The sequence below is a fragment of the Ambystoma mexicanum genome, chromosome 5p (genome assembly GCF_040938575.1).
Source record: "Ambystoma mexicanum isolate Mex_15411 chromosome 5p, UKY_AmexF1_1, whole genome shotgun sequence".
NCBI lineage: Eukaryota > Metazoa > Chordata > Amphibia > Caudata > Ambystomatidae > Ambystoma > Ambystoma mexicanum.
In genome coordinates, this window is record NC_090930.1 from 934020383 (window position 1) to 934045379 (window position 24997).

At 42.7% G+C, this 24997-nt stretch overlaps 1 protein-coding gene across 8 annotated transcripts in view; it reads left to right on the forward strand.

Moving 5' to 3' along the window:
- PIEZO2 (piezo type mechanosensitive ion channel component 2) overlaps positions 1-24997 on the forward strand; it is a 1512892-nt gene that overhangs the window by 1065021 nt on the left and 422874 nt on the right. For 7 of the 8 annotated variants that reach the window (XM_069613375.1, XM_069613368.1, XM_069613370.1 and 4 more), the window contains exons 10-12: positions 10977-11015; positions 20495-20633; positions 23872-24017. In XM_069613375.1, the coding sequence (XP_069469476.1) occupies positions 10977-11015; positions 20495-20633; positions 23872-24017 (324 nt within the window). The remainder of the gene's footprint in view (positions 1-10976; positions 11016-20494; positions 20634-23871; positions 24018-24997) is intronic. The other variant, XM_069613371.1, reaches the window with a different exon arrangement.

Below are 24997 nucleotides of genomic sequence, written 5' to 3' on the forward strand. Positions count from 1 at the left end.
AACTCTCTATTGACCCAGGAATAGCCCCCAGACAAAAAGAGCAAACAAAGTATGCTCTCAGGAGGGTGTTGTCCATATCCTCTATATATCAGGTGCGGATAACAATTGCCACTGCACTTATGGCTAGATTCAACTGGCAGCAGTGTGACCAATTGGGCGACTACCTTAAGGAAGTACCGGAACACTTGTTTCAAGCCATGAGTAGTGTAAAACTATCCGCCAACACGGTTATAGAGAACTCCCTAAATGGTTGCAGGGTTCAGGTTACAGACCAGAAACTCAAGCCACGTTGCTCGATATGCCAATAGAAGAAACCAAACCTTTTGGGACAGCAGTTGATGACGTGCTTGAAAAAGCCTAGAAAGAACATAAGAGCATTACAAGTCTTGGACAAATGTCAATCAAGCTATTTCTGTGAAGGGGTTCCTCCTCAGGTCAAAAACATTTTCAGACACAAGAGTCTAATCAAAGAAAAGTGCAGGCAACATGCACGCCCATCACTGGTTTGTGTATTGCAGCAGACAGCCACATCTAAAGGCCATTGCCTTTTTAAACGTGGAAGAGACCAATCTCCCAGAGCAGCAGCCTTGGCCACAAAGCAGTGACTCACCAGTACAAGTTCCCTGCCATGTTTCCCCAGTAAAGGTGCGAATAACATTCTTCACAAACATAAAGGAGGGAATAACTTCTGATAATTAGGTTCTGTGCACAGTAGAATGTGGTTATTGTATTGAAATCCAACAAAATCCACACAATCATCTACCGAGGCATGTAAACCTACCACCAGAATACCTCCTGCTACTCCAAGAGGAAGTTCAGAATTTACTAGTAAAGAGAGCCCTCCAGGAAGCCCCTGAAAACCAGGATGACAAGGGAATGCATTTGCTATACTTCGTATTACCCAAAAAAGACAAGACAAAAATACCAGTTTTCGACGTAAGACCGACAAACATATGGTCAATCCACAAAAATCAGAATTACCACACTACAAAGGTTATCACAGTCCTCCAAAAAGTGAATTATATGGCAATGCTAGACATTAAAGATGCCTACTTTCATATTTACATTTTTCCAGGTACTTAAAGGTAACTATGGTTCAAGCTTTATTAGAGGTGTTTCTAATTCAAGGAACCTCCTTTTGCGATTGCAGCACCTCATGGTAGTGGCAGCTCACCTGTAATGCAAAGGAATTCCAGTCTACCATTATCTGGACAACTGACTAATAACGAGGGGAAGTACACAATAATGTCAGTTGCACACGAAACTGGTCAATCTACGCAAATTGGGCTTTTCAGTCAACAAAAAGAAACAAATCAAGAAAAAAAACCAAAGCAAAACAAGAGGTTTTTGGCCAATTCTGGACTCAAAACTGGCCATGGCATACCCTTCTGAAGAAAGGGTGCAAGCCTTGCTAGTGCTATGCCATGTTACTTTGCCAGCTGTCAGATAACAGTTAGGACCATGAGGAGGTTATTACACATGGTGGCATCTTGCAACCTCACAGACCTTTATGAAAGACTCAATATGGGCCTGTTCCAGCAATGCTTAGCATACCAGTGGGTTCAAGCTACAGGCGAGTGGGATGATCGGGTAGTTGCCTCAGATAAAATAGTAAGATCCCTCAAGTGGTGAGCAACAGAAAACATAATAAAGCAGAGACCTTTTCTCAATCCACCTTTTTAGATAGCCATCACAACAGGCACATCCATGACAGGATGGGGTGTGCATTACCTGCACTTCACCACACAAGGAAAGTGGTCAGTGCAACTAGATAATAGACACATGCATGTGCTAGTATTTGTAGCAGTAAAGAGGGTGTTAAAGTCTTTTCAGACAAACCTATTAAACAAAAGTGTTCTCATCATCACAGACAACACAACAGACAATGTTTATATCAGCAAGCGATCGATACGAAACAGACTCAATAGAGTTGTCCCAACTCGCTCAGAATATGTTGTCACTGGTGCATCAAAAGACTAATCCACATAGAAGCACATGTTCCAGGCGAGCACAACACTCTTACTGACGGTTTAAGCAGACGGTTAGGCCAGGAACATAAGTGGGATTTAAACATCATTACACTCAAACAGATGTTTGCACAGTCATCCGGGGTCATCCGACAAACAATCTTTTTGCAAATGCAGAAAATGCAAATGCCAAAGCTTTGCATCCGGTTACCCACAAGAGGGGGCTTTAGGCAATGCACTATGGATGCATTGGTCAGGTATTTTTGCATATGCTTTCTCCCCGACACCACTATTGTGCACAATAGTAAATAATTTGCACCAGGAGCATGTAACAATGATACTTATTGCTTCAATGTGGGCAGACACCCATGGTACTCCCATCTGCTAAACATGTCACTTTGCCCACCAAGCAAACTGACAGAGGCACAAAACCAGCTAACACAGCAGGATCAATAGATCATACGCTCAACACCTCATTGGATAAACTTAGCAGCTTAGCTGCTGAAGTGGTAGAATGTTGTCATTTAAATCTATCAACACGTTGTATGGAAATCCTAAAGGAGGCGCAAAAACCCAACACCCGATATTGCTATTTCAACAAATGGAAATGGTTTGCCATATGTGGTTCCAAGGATAACATCAGTCCTATTGACTGCACTGCAACTAACATCCTTATGTACCTTCTCTCCCGACAAGGCTCAGGACTAGTATTTAATTCACTTGAAGTGCATTTCGCTGCTTCGTCAGCATACACTGCATCTCAACACAAAGGTGTCTTAGTGGAAAATTCCAGTTATCAAACTGTTTATGCAAGCGGTAAACACATTTACCCACCCATGGGGCATATGCCATCAGGCTGCGATGTTAACGTTGTGTTAAGCAAACTTATGTGTCCACTCTTTGAACCTATGCATAAGACTCCTATTAAAGACCTTACTTATAGGTTTGCATTCCTAATTGCAATCACAATCATATAAAGGATATGTGAAGTACAGGTGTGAAACATGTCAGATATCAGAAGCGTTCGTGTTCATACACAAGAGGAAAGTGGTTTGAACAACAAACCCCATATTTTCACCCCAAGTATATCTCAAAATTGCATGTCAGTCAGTCCATAGAACTACCAGCTTTCTTCCAAAATCGTAAAAACAAGGTGGAGATGGCACTTAATACTTAACTTGAGGTACAAAGCGTCGTCAGGTACTACCTTAATGAAACAAAAGATGTCAGGAAAACAGACCAATTCTTTGTTTCATTAGCAACAGGAAGAGAAGGAGCCCTAGTGACACAAGAAACTATTGCAAGACGAATCATCAAATGCATACAACAGTGTTACGCACTCTCTAATAAAACACTTCACACTAAAATCACATCAATATGTAGTACAGGGGAAACCCTCGCTTTTATTGTGAATGTTCCATTAGAAATAAGCTGTAAGCAGCAAAATAGAGCTCTGTACACACATTTATACAACTCTACTATGTAGATGCTCAGACTCAAACAGATTGTGCGTCAAGCAGTCTTAACACATTAATTTGCAACTGTTCCCTCTGTTCTCCCACCACCTTCTTCAGTTCCTTGTGATAATATCGCAGCAAGAATATCGCCATACAAATATTTCGCCATATTTTTGCGGCGATATTACCCCATGGAACCTGCGGGGGACACCCCGCAACCCCCATATATTTTAAAAAGGAGCAGGGGACACTTCCGCAACCCCCCCATCCATTTACCCCATAAATTATCCCCACCAAAAATATCGCCTATGGCCATTCCCGATGACCATATGTATGGCTATATTTTTGGTGGGGATATTACCTGATACCCCTTCTTCAGTACAGTTTACCAATCTATGCAGAGCCATACACAAGGACAAAGCAACCCACTATATCTAACAACTCCAATCTGCCACCAATCGTACACAGAACATGTTCAACATTGATAAGTCCCTCCCCAAATCACCATCCACAACTCCACATCCCCATCCACCTCTGTATGCAAATTACTCATGGACTATTTCAAATATAAAATACACAACATCAGACAAGACCTCCACTCTACTCTTCCACTCCCAAACATTCCAACACATCAGACACCTTCGTCCCCATCAATAGAGACACTCTTAGCACCATTTGTGACAAAACATGTGCAGTTCCTACATGATGCATATGCACATTAAGCTACATCCAATTGCATCACTACCATCACTCTTCACAGGCTGAAAATCATGACCTACTGTCGCTCACATGGGACTATCCCCTTTGCTGGCAAAACTGGGCAAATGTCCCCCTGCTCAAAAAAACATCTCTTGACCCCACGCTTCCCAAAAACTGCCTTCCCATCACTATCTTGCAATAGCTTGCCGGAATCATGGAATGCTTTTCACAGCCCAAATGCAACAAATTATCACCACAAACAACCTCTTCTACTCCTTCCAATCAGGTTTTTGACTTCGACACAGCACCAAGAATGCTACCTGTCACATCCTTGATGGCCTCCACAACATCACAGACAATGGACACTGGGCCCTACTCCTACTCCTCGACCTCACAGCATCCTTCCACACCATAGAACACACACCATTCTGCTCAACACCCTATCCCACAGAATGAAACTATTAGGCACCATCCATGACTGGTTCCCTTCTTTCCTTACCGACATAACTTACTTTGTCCCCATGCCTACTTACCATTCCAACACCACCAAAGTCAAGTACGAGGTCCCACCAGGTTCCTCTGTCTCTTCACTTCTCTTCAAACTATATGTTGAATCCCTTGGACAGACCCTTAGCAAGCACAACATATGTTCCACTGATATGCAGATGACGTGCAAATATATTTCTAAAGACCAATGCCTTCACAACTCCACACCCTCAAAGGCTCTCTCTCCACCATCACCACCTGCATGACCATTTACTTTCGAAAGTTCAACCTTTCCAAAATGGAATACCTCCTCATCTGCCCTCACACATAAACCCTACCTCAAACTCAGGATCCAATGATTCACCACAGACAACTGACACATATCCCAATCCACACTTTTGAAATCCCTTGGCTTTACCATGGCCACCACCTTTCCTTCACCCACCAAATAGCTGCTGACACCAAAGCATGCAATCTATGACTACACCTCCTATGCAAGATCAGGCACTTTCATACTGCTGACATCTCCCTCACCACAGTACAAGCACTTATTCTGCCCAAGCTGGACTACGGTAATGCTCTCCTGACTGGACTTCCCTATATCACCCTTGACCCCCTACAAGCCATAGGAAATGCAGCAGCCAAACTCATCCTCCACCTACCCAAACATTCACACATCACCCCAGCTCTCGCCCAGCTACTCTCATTTCCTGTACCTCAGAGAATTACCTTCAACGGTCTCTGAATTGTATTCAAAGCCATACAACTCAAAACACATCTTACCTTCATGACAAACTCAAATCCACACAAACATCAGACAAGTGAGCCAGCATCCTCTACACATTCCACTCACCAAACTAACATGTACACAAAAGCAAACATTTACACAGTGGGCACCCGGAGCATGGAACTCCCTACTACTTCATATTCGCTCAGCATCCTCCATCAGCACTTCCCAAAAAAGTGTCTAAACCATACCTGTTGCCCCACACATAATCCAGTCCCTCACCTCCGCTCCTAGCACCTGTCTATCTTAATCATCATATCCTATCCTGTAACTACTGTTTCTCCTCCCACCTGTTCAACCTTTGAACCTGTAAAGTGCTCTGAAACCCTGAGTAGGACCAGTGCTGAACAGAAATTCACATATAATAAAATAAATACATAGCATGTGAATCTAAGCAGGTTCACAAGGCCCAGAAGACAAATATTACTAAACCTTCAATCGTCTTTCTGAGGCCTAGTATCTGCTTAGAATCACATGTGCCCACACATCATTCCCGCAAGGGAGCAAAAGGCACATTTAAAAATAAAAAAAGTAAAACATAGTACGCCTGCTCACGATACTAAGGACAGAAAAACAACAATCTGGGCATATTGACGCGTGAAGGAGCATGGGTATCTGTACATATAGATTAATGTTAGTGTTACAGGATTGCTCCTTTCATCACCCTTTTCGAATAAAAAAAACAACACAAGATGTAATACTCCACAGCAGCCCCTGGGTGTCAGCTTATGCATAGTATGTGATTCTAAACAGATACAAGCCACAGAAAGATGATTACGGGGTAAGTCATTTTTGTCATATGTGTGTTTGTGTGTGTGTGTGTGTGTGTGTGTGTGTGTGCGTGCGTGCGTGCGTGTGTGTGTGTGTGTGTGTGTGTAGAGGGTAGAGGAGTACAGGGTGGGAGGTGTGGACTGGAAGAGCATGTATGGTGGGATGGGATGACATAGGGACCCACCATAATGAAAAAAGTAAAAAATAGGTCAATCCATATAAGTCAAACAAAATGTAGACTTTAAAAAATAAGACTATGTAATTATGAAGAACTGTTGCCTACACAAGGCAATGATTGATCACATCCTTGCCTGTCCCAGAGATAGGCAATGATGCTTGTGAGGACCATCACGGTGGGGTGAGCTGCACCTCAGAGTGAGAAAGAAAGAAGAGAAAAGTAAGACAAAAATGCCCATCACTGTCAGCTATGTCAACGGGTGTGTGATGATCCTCAGTTTGTTGTCATTTAGCGAAGGGGTCAAGAAGTACATAATGTCACTCCTGCTACCCCCTTGATTTTCTTAAAATGAAGCCACTGCAGGCTTACGCTTGATTCAGTCAAACTGCAGAGGAAATCTCTATGCTTTTGAAAATGAATGTACTATCTTGTGCAATTTGTAATACTTATCTAATAAAAAGAGGTCAACACCTTTGGTTAATGAGATTTCTCTAGAACCAATCCCGCTTCCTCTGCTACATTAAGTATGCCTCAAGGAACTCTTATATTTGAAAGAGTATCTCCTTCCACATTATCATATAGTGCCAATTATGTTGCTTTGCGGAGGAAAGATGAGACTCTCGCATTGACTTGCAATGCGTGAGTGTATCTTGTGATTCAGAAGCACTTATGATGTTGTGCTCTGTCTACAAGATGGAAACCCAAATAAGATTTAAAGTAAAATGGCTCAAAATCCAATAAGCAAATCTACTTTCAGTTGAGTAATACAGGAAAAAAAGTCTCTGGGGATGGACCTTAATTCACACCCGGAGGACTGCATTAAAGGGATTTAAGGAGTTGTGTGTGCTAAAGAGAAGAAGCAAATAAACCAATGACATCTCTCATGTCTGTGCTCACATTTACTGTTGCTGCATGCAGTAATTACCGCTGCCCAGAAAAGTCTGCATGATTCCAAGTCATAAAGGCCTTTCTCTTATTTCCCATTTCGGAGTCCCGTAGTAATTACTGCATGTGTTATTTATGGGACCCGCTAATTATCACATGCAATATTGCTTTTGTGTAGAGATATTTACCTCCAAACAAAAGCAGTTGGAAAAAGTTGTTCAGTAACAAAACTCGTAGTTAGGCAGAGAGGTTTCACCACTTGCAGCAGCCTCATAATTAGTCCCATAGAAATAACTTCAGTTGAGCGAAAAATTGAGGTTTAAGTTGTTGTCACAGTACAAGACACGGTAACTGACATTGTGCTGCACTGGATGTTTGCTAACACCCACTGTCACCTACAGGCATGCCAGGAAAGTAAACTGCCCTCTCACCTCTGGTGGAGCAACCCACCTGGTTGACAGTAGCTAAAGGGCAACACTCAAGTGAAGTTGTGCGCACGTAGAAAAGATAGTGTGTCTTTCTTTCCAGGTCCTATCGCCCAAAACTGATCATATGACTAGTATCGCTTTGATATCCCGCTTTCTGTCCCTAGTTTACATTGATAAAATAATGCATTCTGGGGCTGTGGTTTTGGATAGTTCCAACTAAAATACATTGAATCCGATTATGACATTAGATATTGAAGTTGAGTTTGGACATAAACATTGTAGTCAGGGCCGACCGCAGCAACCACAGTGCCCCGGGAGGCAAAACAAAAATGTGGTGCAATCCCCCGACCCGCCAGCCCTTGGTCATGTGGCGGGGGGGTTGCCACATTTTTCAATAGGTGCCGATGCGAATGCTAAATGTGCCCCCAAAACTGGGCACATTTAATTTCAATAGGGCGCCGGCCACGCGTTCTCCCACCATGCCAGAGCTGAGGGGAGACCTTGAAAGACTCCCCCAAGCTGGCAAGGAGGGGTGTCTATGGTGCCCTGGGTAAGAAGAGACTACATCCCTCCCACATTTGGAAAGACCCACATTTTGGGATTAAACGCTGTAGCACACGGGAGACAAAATACCCAGCCCCTTCAAATGACAAATGTCTAAGGTATTAAACCTCACAGGGGACCCAAGTCGGAAATTCAGCTGGAATTGGTTGAGCCACCTACAAGCTTCCTGTCTGAAGCCGTTAATCGAGACCCTGACAAATAGTCTCCAGAAGTGGAACAGATTTCCATCTTTTGGGTTTGAAGGTCGCAAAACCCATAAATGAGGATAGACGTGGAATAAGGTAATATTGTATTTTGAGAAATCGAGAACTAAATACAAGCCAATAGATGGCTGGGACTCAAACCTAATGAAATATTTTTCTACCTCTATGTATTTTGAATATAGGGAAGGGAATGCTCAATGCTGAACCCAGAATATCCATACAGAAACGAATAACCAATCCAGCTGTAATAGAACCAATAGCTATTCGAATTGGGAAAACCATCCCCTTCACAGGTAATCGTACCATGCATTTTGCCTAAGTAAACAGCATCTAGGCATAATAGCTTCCTAAAAAAAGGATACGGAAAGAGAACTCCATAACAAGGGAGAGACATCATTGTTGAGCACGTGATATACGTGACAGCGTGTACTTACAAGTATAAAGAGGATGTATCAGTGAAGAAAAGGAGACATATGATAGGGTCGACTCTACCCATCTAGAAATGTAATTAAAAATGTTTAAAATGTATGAATTATACTACATTATAAGAGCCCTCTGTATTCCTTGTGTTTCCACAGAACATCATCCAGAAATTGACCTATAGCTATAAGTGAAAGGGATAAGAAAGGAGATTTTAAAGTCCGGTGAAAACCAAGAATAAGGAACAATTCATATATAAAGAATGTTTTCTATCTAGTGTGTTTTTCTTCCCCTGAAGAATTTCCTGTTAGTATGTCAGTTGGTAATGAGGAATGAAACATGTCGGGTATGTTTGGTTTGAGGAATGAAAGAATGGATGATTGGTGAACCATCAGTGTAAAATAATGGGGATACTAATAGACGGTTCTCCACAATAACAAAAACCGTGATTGAGTACCCCAATGTGTGATTAAAAGCAAGAACACATTAGACCCAAAATGAATTGCCTTTGTGAGATGTACTATTGAAAATGTTTTTTGAATTAGAAAGCTAATTATTTGTATATGCAACAATCTACAAAATGATAAGAAAAAATGAAAAAAACTGTCTTAAACAATGAAATATGTATGTTTTTAGAAGTGAAATGAAGCTGCTATATATATTTTTATATGAAAATAAAATTGTGATATCCTTTTTGATACAAATTCCCTTGTAGTATGTCGAAATTTAATTGAAAAAAAGACATGCGCGTATGGTCAATAGCTGGTTGAGCAGTGGAAAAACAAGGGACCTTCTGCACATCGAATACTATATTGTGGGCAGTGTTTCTAAGAGGGCTGTTGCAGTAAGGTCCAAGACAAAAATATAGGTCAATAACCTCTAGTCTCCTAAATTTTGTATGCCCTGGGCAGTCACCCATGCGGCCCTGCCCTAAATTCGGCCCTGATTGTATTTCTCGGGACAGAAAGCCATAGAGAAATTGCACCTACACCTGCAGGGGCACCTTTGAGTCCAAAGCTGCTGAGTACATAGTATCAGTGTTCAAGAAAAGACTTGCATATATTCTCACTGTTACTGTGTACCAGTCCCATTCTTTAATTCTTAACTCCTCCGATAAGTGAAGAAAATTCTAATTGAATACAGTAGATCACTGAATACGCAATGGATCATTAAAGTTCACGCCACTAACTGAATTGCCTCTGGCTGCTTACATATTGGTGTCCTTTTTTTATATACCAACCTAATGGTGCTTATATTACTGACCTTATGAGGAAAAGAGTTTGGCCATCCTCGCACAGAATGTGAACCTGTGACTTGCAAGTTATTCACGCGTCGTTGCCACATGCACTCAAACCACTGAGATTGTTTCCAGCAGCTTCATAACACGAGTTAAAGTTGACAGAGTCAATAGCTGTCACCCTCGTAATGATAACGGGCTGCGATAGTAATGCTTGGATATGGAGCTGCCAATCACAAGGTAAGCGTATGTCCGCCACACGTGCATCAACCTACTGAGTTGGTTCAATTGCTCCTTTGCAAATGTGTCCACCAAGGATGGCCGTATTCCATCCAACCTTCGACTTGTTGGTTCTCTGATGCGCCTTGATTGGCCGGAAAATGAGTCGCACAGATGACAGATCCCTGTGCAGGGCCTCCTGAAGGCGCCCTGCAGGGGAAGAGAACGTGTTCGGAATCCAATCCATATGCGCTGGTGTTTATGTGCGACTTGCAAGATGCCTCATAGATATGCCCGCTTTAACGAGCACATTAACACTGGCGCAGCAGCTGCTCCCCGCGCCATTTTATTTCCCCGCGTTGCTGGGCTGTAAATTACTTCCAGCGAAGTCTGAGGAAAGAGGTGCTGGCCACGGACTGCTTATATAACGCTCCGCGGATCTTGCCTGCCGCCTGTGTTTTTTGCCAATGCCATTTCGGGAAAACCGACTAAAGAAATAGTTCACACTATTGTTTTCTCTAAGATGTGCTCTCTTGACACCTGAAGGGTTTTTTGGGTGATTTGCAGTCAATTATAAGAGTCTGGCTGGTGATTTGTGTTGCTTAATTATGATTCTGTCACCTGTATGTCTTCTGGCTTGCTTACTAATACCTTCTCCTGCTTTGATTTTTGCAGCTTCTGTCACTGACCCAAGATGAATACAAGCCATCCGATGTTAGTATTTTGCTGTTTTTTGGATGATGCATGTTGATAAGTTTGTGATGGATAATGCATGACCGATTTATTAGCCAGGCAACAAAACAAAAAATATATATATAACCCGGATATGTTCTTCATAGGGTAACAGTAGCACATTATTTAAAATCTTACAATTTATCTTAATGAAATAGCAAATGTACCTTTCGAACATTTCTGGAAAGCAACAGAGCGCTGTAGATAAATTACGTACCCCGGGGTAGGCTTATGGGGTGCAGGGGTAGTAGAGGAGCTTTAATCGGTGGGTGCAGTAGGAAGGAGGTGGATGGGGGACATTTGGGGTAGAAGTGCGGAGGCTGTGTTACGGAAATGGCATTCATGTGCAGACGATGGGCCTCTTTCTATGTTCATGGCCATTCAAGACCTGCACATTTTACGAAAAACGTGCTTCTTGTAGGAGCTCTCAATTTTTCTGCTGGACACCTACATGTTCTTTGTTAATGACGTAAAGGTGGTTAAAAACTATTGTTGGCTTAAATACCACCAGCCATCTTATGATTGCTTTGAAGCGATTTCAAGTCAATCTCGGCATTGATTCGCACACCGCACACCTGCCTTTGGCATGGCTTTGTAGCCCCATACACATGCCCAAAGATGCCCCATAGATCAGGGCCTGGTGTCTGGATGCAATGCCATTTGGATGTGGATTGTCGGTCTGTTGTGGCGTGCAAGTGTAAGGTTGGGTCAGTGGCGTTCTCCAAACTGGCGTGGCGTAGCAAGATTGTTGCTGAGTTGCACTGAGGTAGGTTGTGAGGGCAGTATTGCAGCAGTGACTGGTGTTGTATATTACAGTCTAAGGCTGTGGTATTGGGGTTTCTCACATCCTCCATTTTAGGGGGTCATACGCATTCAGCAGAGTCTATCTAGCCTGCACTCAGGTGTGAGAATTAGGATTCACTAAGTCTGGGGATATTGGTAGGTACGGCAGGGATGGGGGTGGCGATGTGGTGCTCTGCACATGCAGCAGTTTGGGAGTTCTATACATTAGAGCCATGGGTGGTGGCCAGTGCAGCCCCTGCCGTACATATACAGAACAGTTGTAAGGGATGCCATATACAGTCTAGACAGGTACATTCTAACCTCAGCTGTGCAATTATCTGGGAGCAACACAATGTATGCCCATGTAAGCAAACAAAACTACATCAAAGCAGTGAATTATGGACGATGGCTGTCAGAGCATAAACAGGTCAAAGTGCCGAGGCCCTACTTTGTGAAGTACTTGGGCACAACCCTGATTCACCAAGATCTGTGGAGTATTAGTGCTATCAAAGAGCGCAGAGCACAGGTTTTCTCTGCATGAAGGTCCATCTTATTGAGCTCCTGCCAGTATCCTTTTTGTAATTTTAACTGTGATTCTTTATTTTTAAAGCACTTATACACAAGTGAAGTGATTCAATGCGCTTCAAGGCGGGAAGGGAAACAAGGGGATATCATTGTCATTCTTGGGCCTTGAAGATTCCGAATGAACTAACAGCAATAACTAGCATACTAGGCCAGGGCAGTTCTAGTAGTAAAAGTGTGGGACAAAGAGTGGGGGGAGAAATAGGGGTGAGAGGTTGGGGTGGGTGGAGACTCAACGGTTCCATCGCTCAACGAGAAACACATTAAAGCCCTTTATTCCACTCCTATATCATCAGAAAGATAGCACAAGGGATCAGCCAATCAACTCAAGGCATGCTGCTTGCATCTCCAGAATATGTCAAGGCTAGAGAATTGTGGAAGGAGATCTGCAGCCTCCATCTTAAAAAGATGGATACAAACATTGATTTGCTTAAATATATCCTGGTCAATTATTTATGTCACTACATTCACACCACTTCCACTGACATTCTAAACAGATTTCTCCTAAATGCTTTGAATATTTTTCAGAGAGTCTGCGCAGTTTCATGAACTATATTGCACTGCAAGGTTACACAATGACTAGATTTCACATATTATCCAAGACTTGGATTCACAGTTTGCAATTGGTACGACAATGAATACGGTAGTTTACTAATGTGGCCTACAATACTGCTAGCAAAAGCAATGACACTAGCACTAGAGTTCATTATTCAAAGATGGTGGCACGATTTACAGAGCAGCGTTGCTATCCTGTTCGTGAGAGCGCTAATTTAGCGACGATGATAAATGAAGATGCTGGAGAAGGACCTTCATGCGCTGGCGTGAGGTTTTTCGTAAGACTCAACGGTTCCCTCGCTCAACCAAAAACTCAATAAAACCCAGGATAGATTGCATGTATGGTGTAGGATCAGATATGCATCAGGCTCAACACCATACATTTCTGATTCTGCCCCTCCCTTTCTGCCAGCAGTAGCCTCCACCAGCTAGAGGCTCCATCTACTACCAACGACCTTACTGTGAAGGGAACCAGGTACCTACCCAGTGGCAACCTGAGTGGGTACCATCCTTTTCTGTAATGAGCCATGCTCTCTTTTTATGGCCACTTAAAAAAACAAGAGATTCTCTATGTGAGTGAGATTGGTATCCAACATCACTGTGCATGTTCTTGCTCAATGACGTTTCGCTTGGGTCATGAACACTGCATACCATTTGCATTAATTTAGAAACTGCAAATGCATGTTGCCACTAGTTCTGCTGACAGTATACATTGCAGTGCTAGTTCTCATTGTTTGCTTCTTGAGGACAGCACTCTATCGAATGTGTGTCCTACTGTTGTTCCCCCTTTAGGACTACAGGGATCTACCACTTTAGGACTACAGGGATCTACCACTCTAAGAGACCCCTCAGAGCAGTGTCCAGTCATTGTGCTCTCACCTTTTCGGTAAACTATGCTTCGATGTTAGCCTTCCTGACCATGAGGCTTACATTCAGTCATATGTATATGCCTGATAAGGAGAAGTTGGATACTTATACAGCAGCAGTGCCATGAGTGGGAACAAGGATCATCTCAGTGAGGAAAGACACTGATGGGAAGTTGGCACCATAAAATACACATACTCATTGCAAAAAAACAATCTGCAAAAATACTCTTTACAGTCAGAGGTAAAAAGAAAAGGGAAGCTGTGACACCAGCGGGGGATGGGGTAGAAGGGAGCATGGTGAAACACATGTGTCAAGGGGCTGCAGTCGGAGCAGGTTGACAGCCAAATGGATGGAACGGGGAAACGCAGGGCCTCTGAATTGTTTTTAATTGTGTGTAGGTTGGTCAGTCAATCACGTTTATTCACTGATGTAAACTCAACTGGAACCCATACATAACACCTAACTGAACAGATGCTGCTTCAACACTGGCCTGAAACTAGAACAACGTGCACAGTCATGAATAGATTATATTAATGTATTCCAAAGTCTAGGTCCAAGACTGAAAGTCTGTTATCTGTTCTAGTCTGGAAAAACCATAGGGATGAATTGTCGGTCTCCTCCACAGACCAAAGCTTCCATCCTGACGTATACCATGTGATGCTATGCTTAAGGGAGGCAGGAGCAGCCCCATTGATTCATTAGAACATGGTGCAGAAAAAGTTAAGCTCAATTCTCTTCTCTACTGGATGCCAAAGCAGGTTCCCGAAAACAGCTTGGTCGAGAAACTAATCAGTTTTGAGCCACCTGGAATCTGTAAATAAGGTTAATTGAAGTATCCTCGAGGAGTGCATCGCAATAGTCCAAGTGACCAGTTACCTAGGCTCCGGCAACACCTGCACAGTGGGCCAGTGGCATGAGTGGACACATCCCACAAAGCAATAAAATAGCATCCCCGGAAACTGGCCTGGACTATTATTAACTGTAAAATGTTACCATTAAACCTAAGATAAAAACCTGACAAGAGAAAAGAAAACCTAAGATGAATCTTGGAGGGATCACAAATCGAAAAATTACAAGAATGTAAGTACTTGGGGGTGATGTTGGACAGCTCCAAAGCACAAAATACTATGCAGCGTGCTCTTTGGGAGAAGACAAGAAAACTCACATCGCAAATTCGAGCTGTGGATAAAAAATTCACCCGCTTCTCCCTTCTACCAGCAATCCAATTCTACAGAGCCAAGGTGATTCCAACTTTAACTTACAGAGTAGAGGCGATGCCGAACATCCCGAAAAACATCTGGCATAAATTTGAAGCCCACGTATGGAGATCGGTCCTAAATTTGCCCAAGTCAACTCTCAATGCCCTCGATCAGACGTAAACTGGGTCTACTTTCCCTAAAAGCAACGACTGAGATTAACAGCATGATGTTATTCAGAAAACCCTGCTTGTGGACAGTCCAAAGATCTACAACTTGATAGCCGCAGAGATCAAGGGAGCAGGCTGAAAAATGCTAAACTCATGGGCCCATGAAAACAAAGAGAAGTTGTCCACAGTACAATGTACGGAAGAAGACTTGTTACAAATCCTGCAAAGGGTAAAAAAAGAAAATAGACGAGCTGGACTGGATAGATACATTAGAAATGTCGGCGAAAAACAAGCTGACAACTTACCTCCCATCGAACCCCAAGAAGCTAAACAAAACGCAAGCTTTCTTGAAAAAGAAAAGTCCAAATAAGGCCGCAAGAAATACGTTCCTGAGGGCTCAGATAAAACTTCTGGATACAAACGAAATCCGGGCGGTGAGAAACCTCTCCACCACAAACATATGTAGACTGTGCAAAAACCCAGACCAGATTGAATCATTAAGACATCTCCTGTTGTCATGCCCAAGACATTAGAAAAACCTACTTAAGCCATTTATATTCCCCGCTCCTTTTGGGCGAGGAAGATTCGTGGTGGGGCCGCCTTATCAACGGAGAAAAAACTGCATGGATAATTCCAACAACGAAAATCCTTCTGACTGCACTGAAGAAAATTGAACGAGAAATCGATCTCCCACATCAACATACAGGAGTTTAACTTGATGACATAACTACATTTAAACATTTTTCCGTCGTCTGTTGGTTCCTTCTACTTTTTACTTTTAGACTTTCTACTTTTGGACTTTGTGAGAAGAAAAGTTTGTAAAATGTATCATTTTTTAAAAATCAATAATGTGATTCAAACAAATAAAAAGAAATAAAAAATAAAAAGCTATTATTTTTTAAATCAGTTGGAGTTTGTGGGTGAGATGAGGTACCTTCTTAATGTTACTATGACCTACTCCACCTTCCTCTGGCTAAGAAGATGCTAGCTGGAGTCCATTCAGGCTGAGACATCATCCAGGCTTCATGAATGTCAAGTCCAACAGATTTCAGTTTAGCCTTACCTGCTATATGGTGATATGCTATTACAGGCTTTTACTTCAGAAAGAACACTTCTGGAATGTGAGAACAGTTTTACATGTTGTAGATATCAGACAGTTTTTAGCCTGATAGGTTCTCTGTTCACACGAGTGACTACCAGAAGTGATCATGCTTTGTTGGTTCTCGGGGTAGGATCAAAGATAATCCCTGTTTCTTGCAATCAGTCCTTGTTTAGTTTAGTAAAAACCCACAAAGGAAGGGATTAAAACCAACACAAGGCAATAGAATAATTCTCTCTTGGAAAACTGAGAAAGGGTTGAGGAATCAGTTATCTACAGTGACTGAGGGTGCTCTTTCTAAAGAGAATTACTCTGCCACATTGACTAGCTTGTTAAGTGGCAAGTGTAACAAGGGGCTTGTGTACTCACTGGTATCCCTTTTGAATAGGCATGTTTTTGATAAAAAAATGTTTGGTTAAAACATGCGAGAGCCAATTCTGAGAGAAATGCATATGAATCACAGGTTATAGTCAAAAGGATTAGGCAACGATACAGGAACTAATGTATATGGTATAAGGCTACTTCAGTTAGTCATGACTGTATTAAAATGTTGAAAACGCTGGGGAAAAAAGACACTAGAGAATTCCGGGACTTTACTAATGATAAGTCAAATATCTAAATTATATCCCAGACAGTAGCAATATTCGAATTAAACTGGGTCTCATACATGGATGCCAGGTTTGCTCACACCTCGAAAATTCTGCTTTAGTTTGATATTAATAAACTACCGGCCTGGGGCTTTGATATCTTCGCAGGAAGATATGGTTAATATAATATTTGCTAGTAAAGGATCAAGGGTGATTGATACAGATGGGCTGGCCACCTATATGCTGAAAAGGATCACTAGTTCCTGGGGGCAAATGTTATGTTCACTGTTTGAACAATTAGTGAATCTCGCTTACCCGACTCATGGCACAATAGTTATATTATTCCAATATTTAAAAAGGGTGATAAGGAGCAGCCAGAGAATTTTAGGCCCATTACCTTATTGGACTATTCCAGTAAAGTGTTTCCTTAAGGATCTGGAACACTGGGTCACAGCAACTGAACATCTATCAGTGTTCCAGACAGGTTTTAGGAAGGGTGTTGGTTGTTCACTGAATTAATTTATATTGAAAATCTTAAAACAATAACCGGGGCCTACTAAGGTCCATATTGCATTTTTGGACCTGCAGTCTGCCTTTAATCGAGTTGATCAAAGCATCTTGTGGAATAAGTTATGGAAGAAAGGTATACCCCATGGATTGCTGAATATACTGATCCAACTTCACACAAGTTCAACCATACAAGAAAGTCTCAACATGAATAGGGGATTGACACAAAATATTGCTTCCAGGATAGGTTTGAGACAGGGATGCCTGTTAGGACCCTGTCTCTTCAACCTTTACTTGAGTGATCTAGAGGTAGAGCTGAGAAAGGTTTTTGCCTTTCTGGCCAAGAATGGGCATATGCGTTGGCAGTTCATGGTATTCGCTGATGACCTAATATTGTGTGACACAACCCCAATTGACTTACAAAGCCTATTGAGCTATGTATAAGATTATTTACTAATGAATAATCTATCTATCGATGCAATGAAATCTGGTATTCTTACTTTTAATGATACAGGGGAAAAAAGAAAAGTTCACTTGGATCATTAAACAAATAAGAATCAGCCATGTAGCCCAATAAGATACCTAGATGCATTGTATCCGTAGGGAGGTCTTCATAAACCAAAATACAATAAAAAGAAAGTAGTGGAACAGTAAAAAAGAAAAGTAATGAAACTACATTCCAGGTAGATCACCTTCACTTTGACCCCTGTTTACAGATCAGAGAGCTATCAGATCATTGTCTGTACTTTGTTTGGAAGAGGGACAGTCGGGTGATGCACAAGGAGCATACATGTTTTGTACGGCTCCTCTGTTCATGGGGAAAGGCATGAGTTTCACTCTGGTCAAGGAGGCGATGGCGAAGAGTTAATATCATCCTTCACTGCATTTGGTAATGTTGGAAGTTGAATTACACATACACTGACAATAAGGAAGGGATAGCATTAGGATAGGTCAGACAAGAAAATGTAGTCTGTGACTTACAAGATGAAATTCAGAGACATATTGTCAGTGTATTCTAGTTGCATGTTACTGTGGTTGTTATGTGGTTGGGCAAGAACTTTTTTTTCTGTACCAAATCTCCCCTTAAAATGGCCAAGAGGAGGAGCGTGTTTTAATTGCTTCTTAGTTTGGAATTTGAGTCTGAATTCTTGAAGTTTGGCATGAAAATGAATGTTGGGAACCCAGCGATACATTTTCTATGAAAAAGTCACATGATTAAAATATTGACAAGCTAACAGTTAATATACCCACCTTCCAAGTTGTTAAACAAAAAGGATATTAGTTCAAAATGAGAAACCTAAAACCTAATGTATCCCGTCAAATGTCCAGCGGTACTGAGGGGTATGACCACGATGCGCATCAAAAGCCAAAAGCTAAGAAAAAGGAGAAAGCAATGAAAAAGTGCAAATACAACAAACAAAAGCAAGAGAGGATATTGAACGGTTGGCGGCATCCAAGGTGTCTTCGTATTTTAACAACAAATATGTTGGGCAAGGAAAAGACCGGCGCATGTAAAAATAAATGTTACTGTTTGCATCCTAAATAACACATTAACCCAAAGTGCACAGCTCAGTCAGTAGTTATAGGGATCCAAAGGTTTTGAGGAGGACATGGGATGGATGCTGCAACCACCTTTTCAGAGAAAGCGTGATTCTGGCTTGCGAAACAGGGCGGCTGATAATGGTGGCAATGGAGAGAGCCAGCATGGTGTCACATCATTTGATTCATCAGGAAAGAGTGGGTTGTTTAGTAATGTCATGCACCTGATACGAGCAGCATTAGCAGAGACTTGGAAACATGGTGTCAGTAGAGTAGCTCTATTGTCGGTGCTCGGGCTGACTTGGAAGTGATGGTGTGGGCATGTCGCCCGGTTTTTGTTCAATTTTTCTTTGTGGAGTATATATCATTATTTTAGGTCTAGGTTAGGAGTGGGGTGCATTGATTCTATGGAAAAGTGTCTAATTGACTTGATTAACAATTAGAAACAGCTGCTGGCCAGTTGCGCAAGCTATCACAGTGCCCTCCACATCCTCGAGGTCTCCAGGAAGTAAATCATAATCTACATGCCCCTACAGTTGGGGCATGCTTCCAAGTCTCGGAGCAGAGTCACTTCCTTACTTGCTTGCTCTTCTCCAAATTCATGATCTGTTCTAACTACATATGACAATCACACCCTGCTAACGTGTACTCAACTTTAGCTGTGTTCCGTTGAACCTTCCAAACAGATGTAGAATTTGATTTACGATTAGTAACATCTGACCCACACACTTCCACACACTAAACAAAGATTTTAGTTTTTTGCCCAAACCATAATTTAACTATCACTCAGTAAACTGAGCCAAGCGTTGGCCAAAGTAGCCATGCCTTCTGATCTCAGGGCCCCTGCACAGATCTCTTACGCTGGGACTTGCAGAATATTTCTGATGAAGTTTCGCCATTTTATGTTCAAAATTAGGAGATTTGTGGCTTCCCCTCAACATGGCAGTTTTTGCACTTTCAAAAGGTCTCATGACAGCCCTTCTGAAATCCTGGCAAAGCACTGACCTCTCCAATTTTGATTAAATGCCCAAGGCTGCTAATGAATACTGCAGTGTTAATTCTGGGCCCACGTCCTGCAGATGCACTGGCTGGCCCAAGTCCTGTGCATGCACTCCAGAACAAGTCTGTTTAATTGGGTATTTAATTGCTGAACATTTTCAAACTGCTTTTCCCTTCTGGGGCTCCACTCACATTGACTTTTGCCAGAACTCTTTGTTTTTTGGCATGAGAAAACATTAGTCCTCTTTCCCTGATTAGCCGTATAGCGTCCCAGATCAATTTGCATTGTGTTTTGTAACTCCTTATAGCGAACCGTCAAGCCAAAATCCGAGCTTCCTATGATATAATAGTTCAACATTAACAAAGCGGGTCTGAAAAATATTTTTTTCATGGAATTACTCCTTGCAATATTTAGCATGAGACTGAACTTATTCGTTTAGAAGAATGCCATATGATGTGTTTATCTGCAAATTGTAACTTTGCTGTTGTCGTTAATCACACACCAACAAACACAAAATAAATGCTTTAATAAATATTGTTATGCAAAAGATGGTAAAATACAACTTCCATTTGTCAGGTCTTGCTGGTAACGGTTAACGGGACCCCTGTGGATTACCACACCATGAATGCTAATCTTCCTTTGGAGAATGGACCCACGAAAATAGATATGTACTCAACGCCACAGTACAAATGGGAGCACGATGGTGAGGTCTCAGGTACTAAAACCAATCAGTTGGCATTATGTAGCTGGATATCACACGCACAATGCAATTCCTTGCGTGCTTGCATGATATACGTGCCAATATGTCAGTTATTGTTGCGTGTTGCCAATGCCCTCCAAGACTACAACCTGATTTCTCTATCCAAAAAAACGAGGAAAACAACAATTGACTTCTGCATGGACCTTCTACCAACCTTATGCAATTATGTATCAATTCTTATATCCATTAAGCTACAAGTTTACTTCATATTTTATTTGTGGATCTTTCAGAGTGTTGTGTGTTTTTTATATTCATGTGTTTACTTTTGGGTGAGTTGGTAGATCTCAGAACTAAGCATTAACAATATTCTGTCAGAAGCCATTTGCTCTGCTTGATCCGACCTTAAGCAATGTTGCGGCTTCAGGATTCCGAAAGCAATTCCCTTGCCTAGACTCTACAAAGTGCATGAGCTATGGTTAGTCCAGCTGCATTCAAAAAGTAAAACAATAGATGTCACGTAATATAAGCAGCGTCCAAAATCCGACATGTTGGATATTGTATTGAACACAGACCAGGGCACATTTCCCAGTGCCCAGTAAATCTGTGATCTGTGAGAGTGAGCAGAGGAAGAGAAGGGCAATACAGACAGAGAAGCAGGGTTGTTACTAGGGGGGGCTCAGGGGGCTATAGCCCCTGATCTTTTGGTTGTATCCCCTGATAGAATCTCAGGAGCTACAGCCAAAAAGACTAGCTAGCCCCCAGTCCCAACAGTTCCAACATCAGCTTAGCCCCAGGTCTTTTCCAGACCTAGCAACTCCCCTGCAGAGAAGCAACATTGGAAGCGTTCAAGATAGACTGTTCCCAATGCAGCCAAACAGCACCGGGCACATTTTATATGCAGCAAACACACAGAGTTTTCAAACTGTCTCTCCAGGCAATGCTGCCTCAGTGTACGCCTGATGATTATCAGCTGACCCCAAAGCACGCAGAAGCAGACACCCTCCTTCCTGTCTGACATATGGGGTTTAAACTGTCTTGGTTAGTATTAGAGAGGGCCCTCATGAGTTTATAGATGAAGTCCTTCTGACACCTGTGTTCATAATGGATCTATCAATTACCTATAAGGAATTTGACAGGATGCCTCTTGCGGAAATAATTTGGGATATCATGAATTTCTTTCAAATAGATTGGGACATTACCACCAAACTTCGCCCCAAGATCAGGACAGCAAACCTCATTACAGCTCTAGCAGTAATTCTAAAGCAGGTGGCATTTACAAGCCTGGAATAGGTTAGCTCTGGATTTATTCCAGAGGAATACCACCAGAGGTAAATACCACCAAATTACAAGGTGTTATTTCACTTTGAAAATCGGACTATATTTAACTCCACCCCATGTAAAAATTGTAAGAAGTCCCCAGAAATGGCCTAGAGCTTTTTACTTGTACAAGAGGAACGCACCATTTTGAATGGTGATAATGAAGATAGTGAAAAAGGCGGGTATCATTGATACCCACCATCCCACCACCTTTCCCATGTAATGCCTAAAGGGTCAGAATTGACCTTTTTGTGCATTCAAAAACAATTACACAAATGGTATCAGCCTCTCCAGAAGCCTACGATCAACCAAAGGGAAGGGCATGTTCAGACTTGAACTCTGCTGATGTAGGAAGGAAAGAACCAGAAGGCAGGCCTTTATGTCTATGCTCCCCGACACTGCAACCTCCACCCCATCAAACCCAGACTTGCTGCCTCCCTTTTACATTTCAGGAAGGGGCCCAAGACCCTCCTCTTCAAGGAATTTCACCTTCCAAATACGTAGGACCACACACCCTTAACTTTCCACCTAACCTGAGACTGGGCCAACTGCCCCCTCTGTTTCCTCCCCTGGTTGCTTGTAGATCCCTTGCTGCCAAATGTCCCACCCTCCCAGTTATCAGCTCCCGCTCCCTTGTATTGATCCCTTGCAGTCTGCTTCCCTCACCGTCTACTAACCTCTATGACTTGCAAAGGGCTGTGCTGCATCTCGAAGCTAGGTCTGCGCTCAATAAATACCCTAATAATAATAATAATAAAAAGAATTATATGAGCTAATACTGTACACTCTCCATCTCCACTCTCAATATGAGGCTGACCACAAGTTTAAAAAAGTGGATTTTCTGTAATACTAATATTCCAGGAAAACCACTACAGTTACACCTGGAGAATTGGTAATACTGTCATTGGGCCACATTACGACCAAGGCGCTAATGGGTTAACGGCGCTGTAAAAGGCTGCGGCGCAGTTAACCTATTAGCGCCTAATTACGAGGTCCCTTTGCGGGACCCGACCTTAACGGCCGGTGTAGACCAGCCGTTAAAGTAGGGACCCGCAAAGGGACCTTGGTGCTAATTACGGTGCCGCAATTTGCGGCACCGTAATTAGCGCCTTCCCCATTCCCAGTGAGCCCTATGGGGCAAAAATGGGAATGGGGAAGGGCCATGGAGGAAGGGGGAATTACCGCCCGCCAACCTTGTAATGGGGTGGTAATTCCCCCTTTCTACATGGTGGAGTCGGTAACTTACCGGCATGGACCAAGGTGCTAATAGCACCATGGTCTTCCGCAAGGGTCGTAATGAGGCCCATTGTGTCTACTCATATTAGCACCATTGGTAGTTCTACTTTCCTCAATCTGATTTTCAATCAGGAACCTCAGAGACTTTATTGAGACCCTATGGGCCTCATTACGACCTCTGCGGAATGCGTTTAATGGCGCCGGTAATGGTGCCGGTGCCGTTAAACGCATTCCGCACTATTACGAGGTTCCCTCGCGGGACCCGATGTGGATGTCTGGCTTTACCAGACCTCCAGAGCGGGTCCCGCGAGGGGACCAGGGAGATAACAACGGGCCGATCGTAATCGGCCCATTGTTAGCTCCCGCACCCATCCCCATTGAGGCCTATGGGGGCTCAAATGGGAATGGGGAAGGTCTGGGCCTGGATTCCCTGAAGGAGGAATTACCGGGCCCTCCAAACTCGGAATGGCCCGGTAATTCCCCATTCAGGGAACCCGGACCCAGGCCTTATTTTGGAGGCAGCCATGCCCTTACTAAGGGCGTGTATTAAAAGAAGACATGGACCGAAAGAAAACAAGTAAAGATTTTACTGGCCATGAACAACTAAACATGGTTTGTAAAGAGATTGTAGAGCACCGGAGCCACATAGGAATGTGTTCAGGATTCGTTATAAGTTTATTGATATATATTTGTTTTTCAGAAAAGAAAGAAGAGGAAGAGGAGGAGGAGGAAGAAGAGCAAGATGAGACAGAGATTGAAAGGGACAACTCTAAAGTGCATGCAATGGTCACCGTCTTCCAGTTTATCATGAAGCAAAGCTACATCTGTGCCCTTATTTCCATGATGGTACGTATCGCCTGCGCAACAAGGACGCGTTGCCCACATTGCCCATTCAGATGAATACACATCCAGGTGCTACAGGCACCAACTCAGTGGTGTGACAGGGTGGCTGCACTTTGCCACTTCCCTTCTAGAGGCCAACGCATCATGAGGCATGACATGCAACTGCTCCATCACTCATATTCCACCTCAGCCAATCATGGAGAGGCAAGCGCGCAAGAAGGGTCTATGGGCATCTGGCCAACCTGACACCCTCTGGTATCTGGTATATTTGGAGGAAATAAGCTACTCAAGGAGCTTCGCTCCTATGGACTTGAGATCCATATTTACTACTCTTTACATGTTCCTTTGCAAGTAACACTTTAAGAACCATGGTAGCTCTGTGATTGACTTCATTTGTATATTTTTAATACGCATATTATTCCCAGGGGGAACCTAGCAACAGTACATCTGGGCACGGGTGTATATTTAATTCGGCAGGAACATGGACAGCTTTCTTTATTATAGTCAGGAAGTTTCAATTAAACAGGTACGTTTTTAATGACTTTCGAAAACTGGGAAGAGAATTAATTTCACGCAGATGTTGCGGGAGAGAATTCCAGATGCAGGGGCCCAGCGAGGAAAACCGTTGTTTTCCTCCAAGTGATGTAGTGACCAGGCGTCCCGGTATTGCAGGGTCAGTCCCGGAATTAGGCCCCTCTGCCCCACACCACCATCCTGAGGGTGTTTTTAATTTAAAAACTATGTCCTGTTTTTTGGATAAAGGGAAGGTTACCAGTATTAAATGATTGAATATTGATGGTGGGCAACAATTACAAAGCAAGCAAACATCAGAATAATCACCATTTTACATTCGGTTTCTATGACATCCGAGGCGGGCCTTGAACCCACAACCTTTCTGAAGACACCATACATTTTACCAGCTTGACCACACAGACTTAGGGGGAAACCAAACCAATTAGAAACCATGTAATATTAATCAAAGC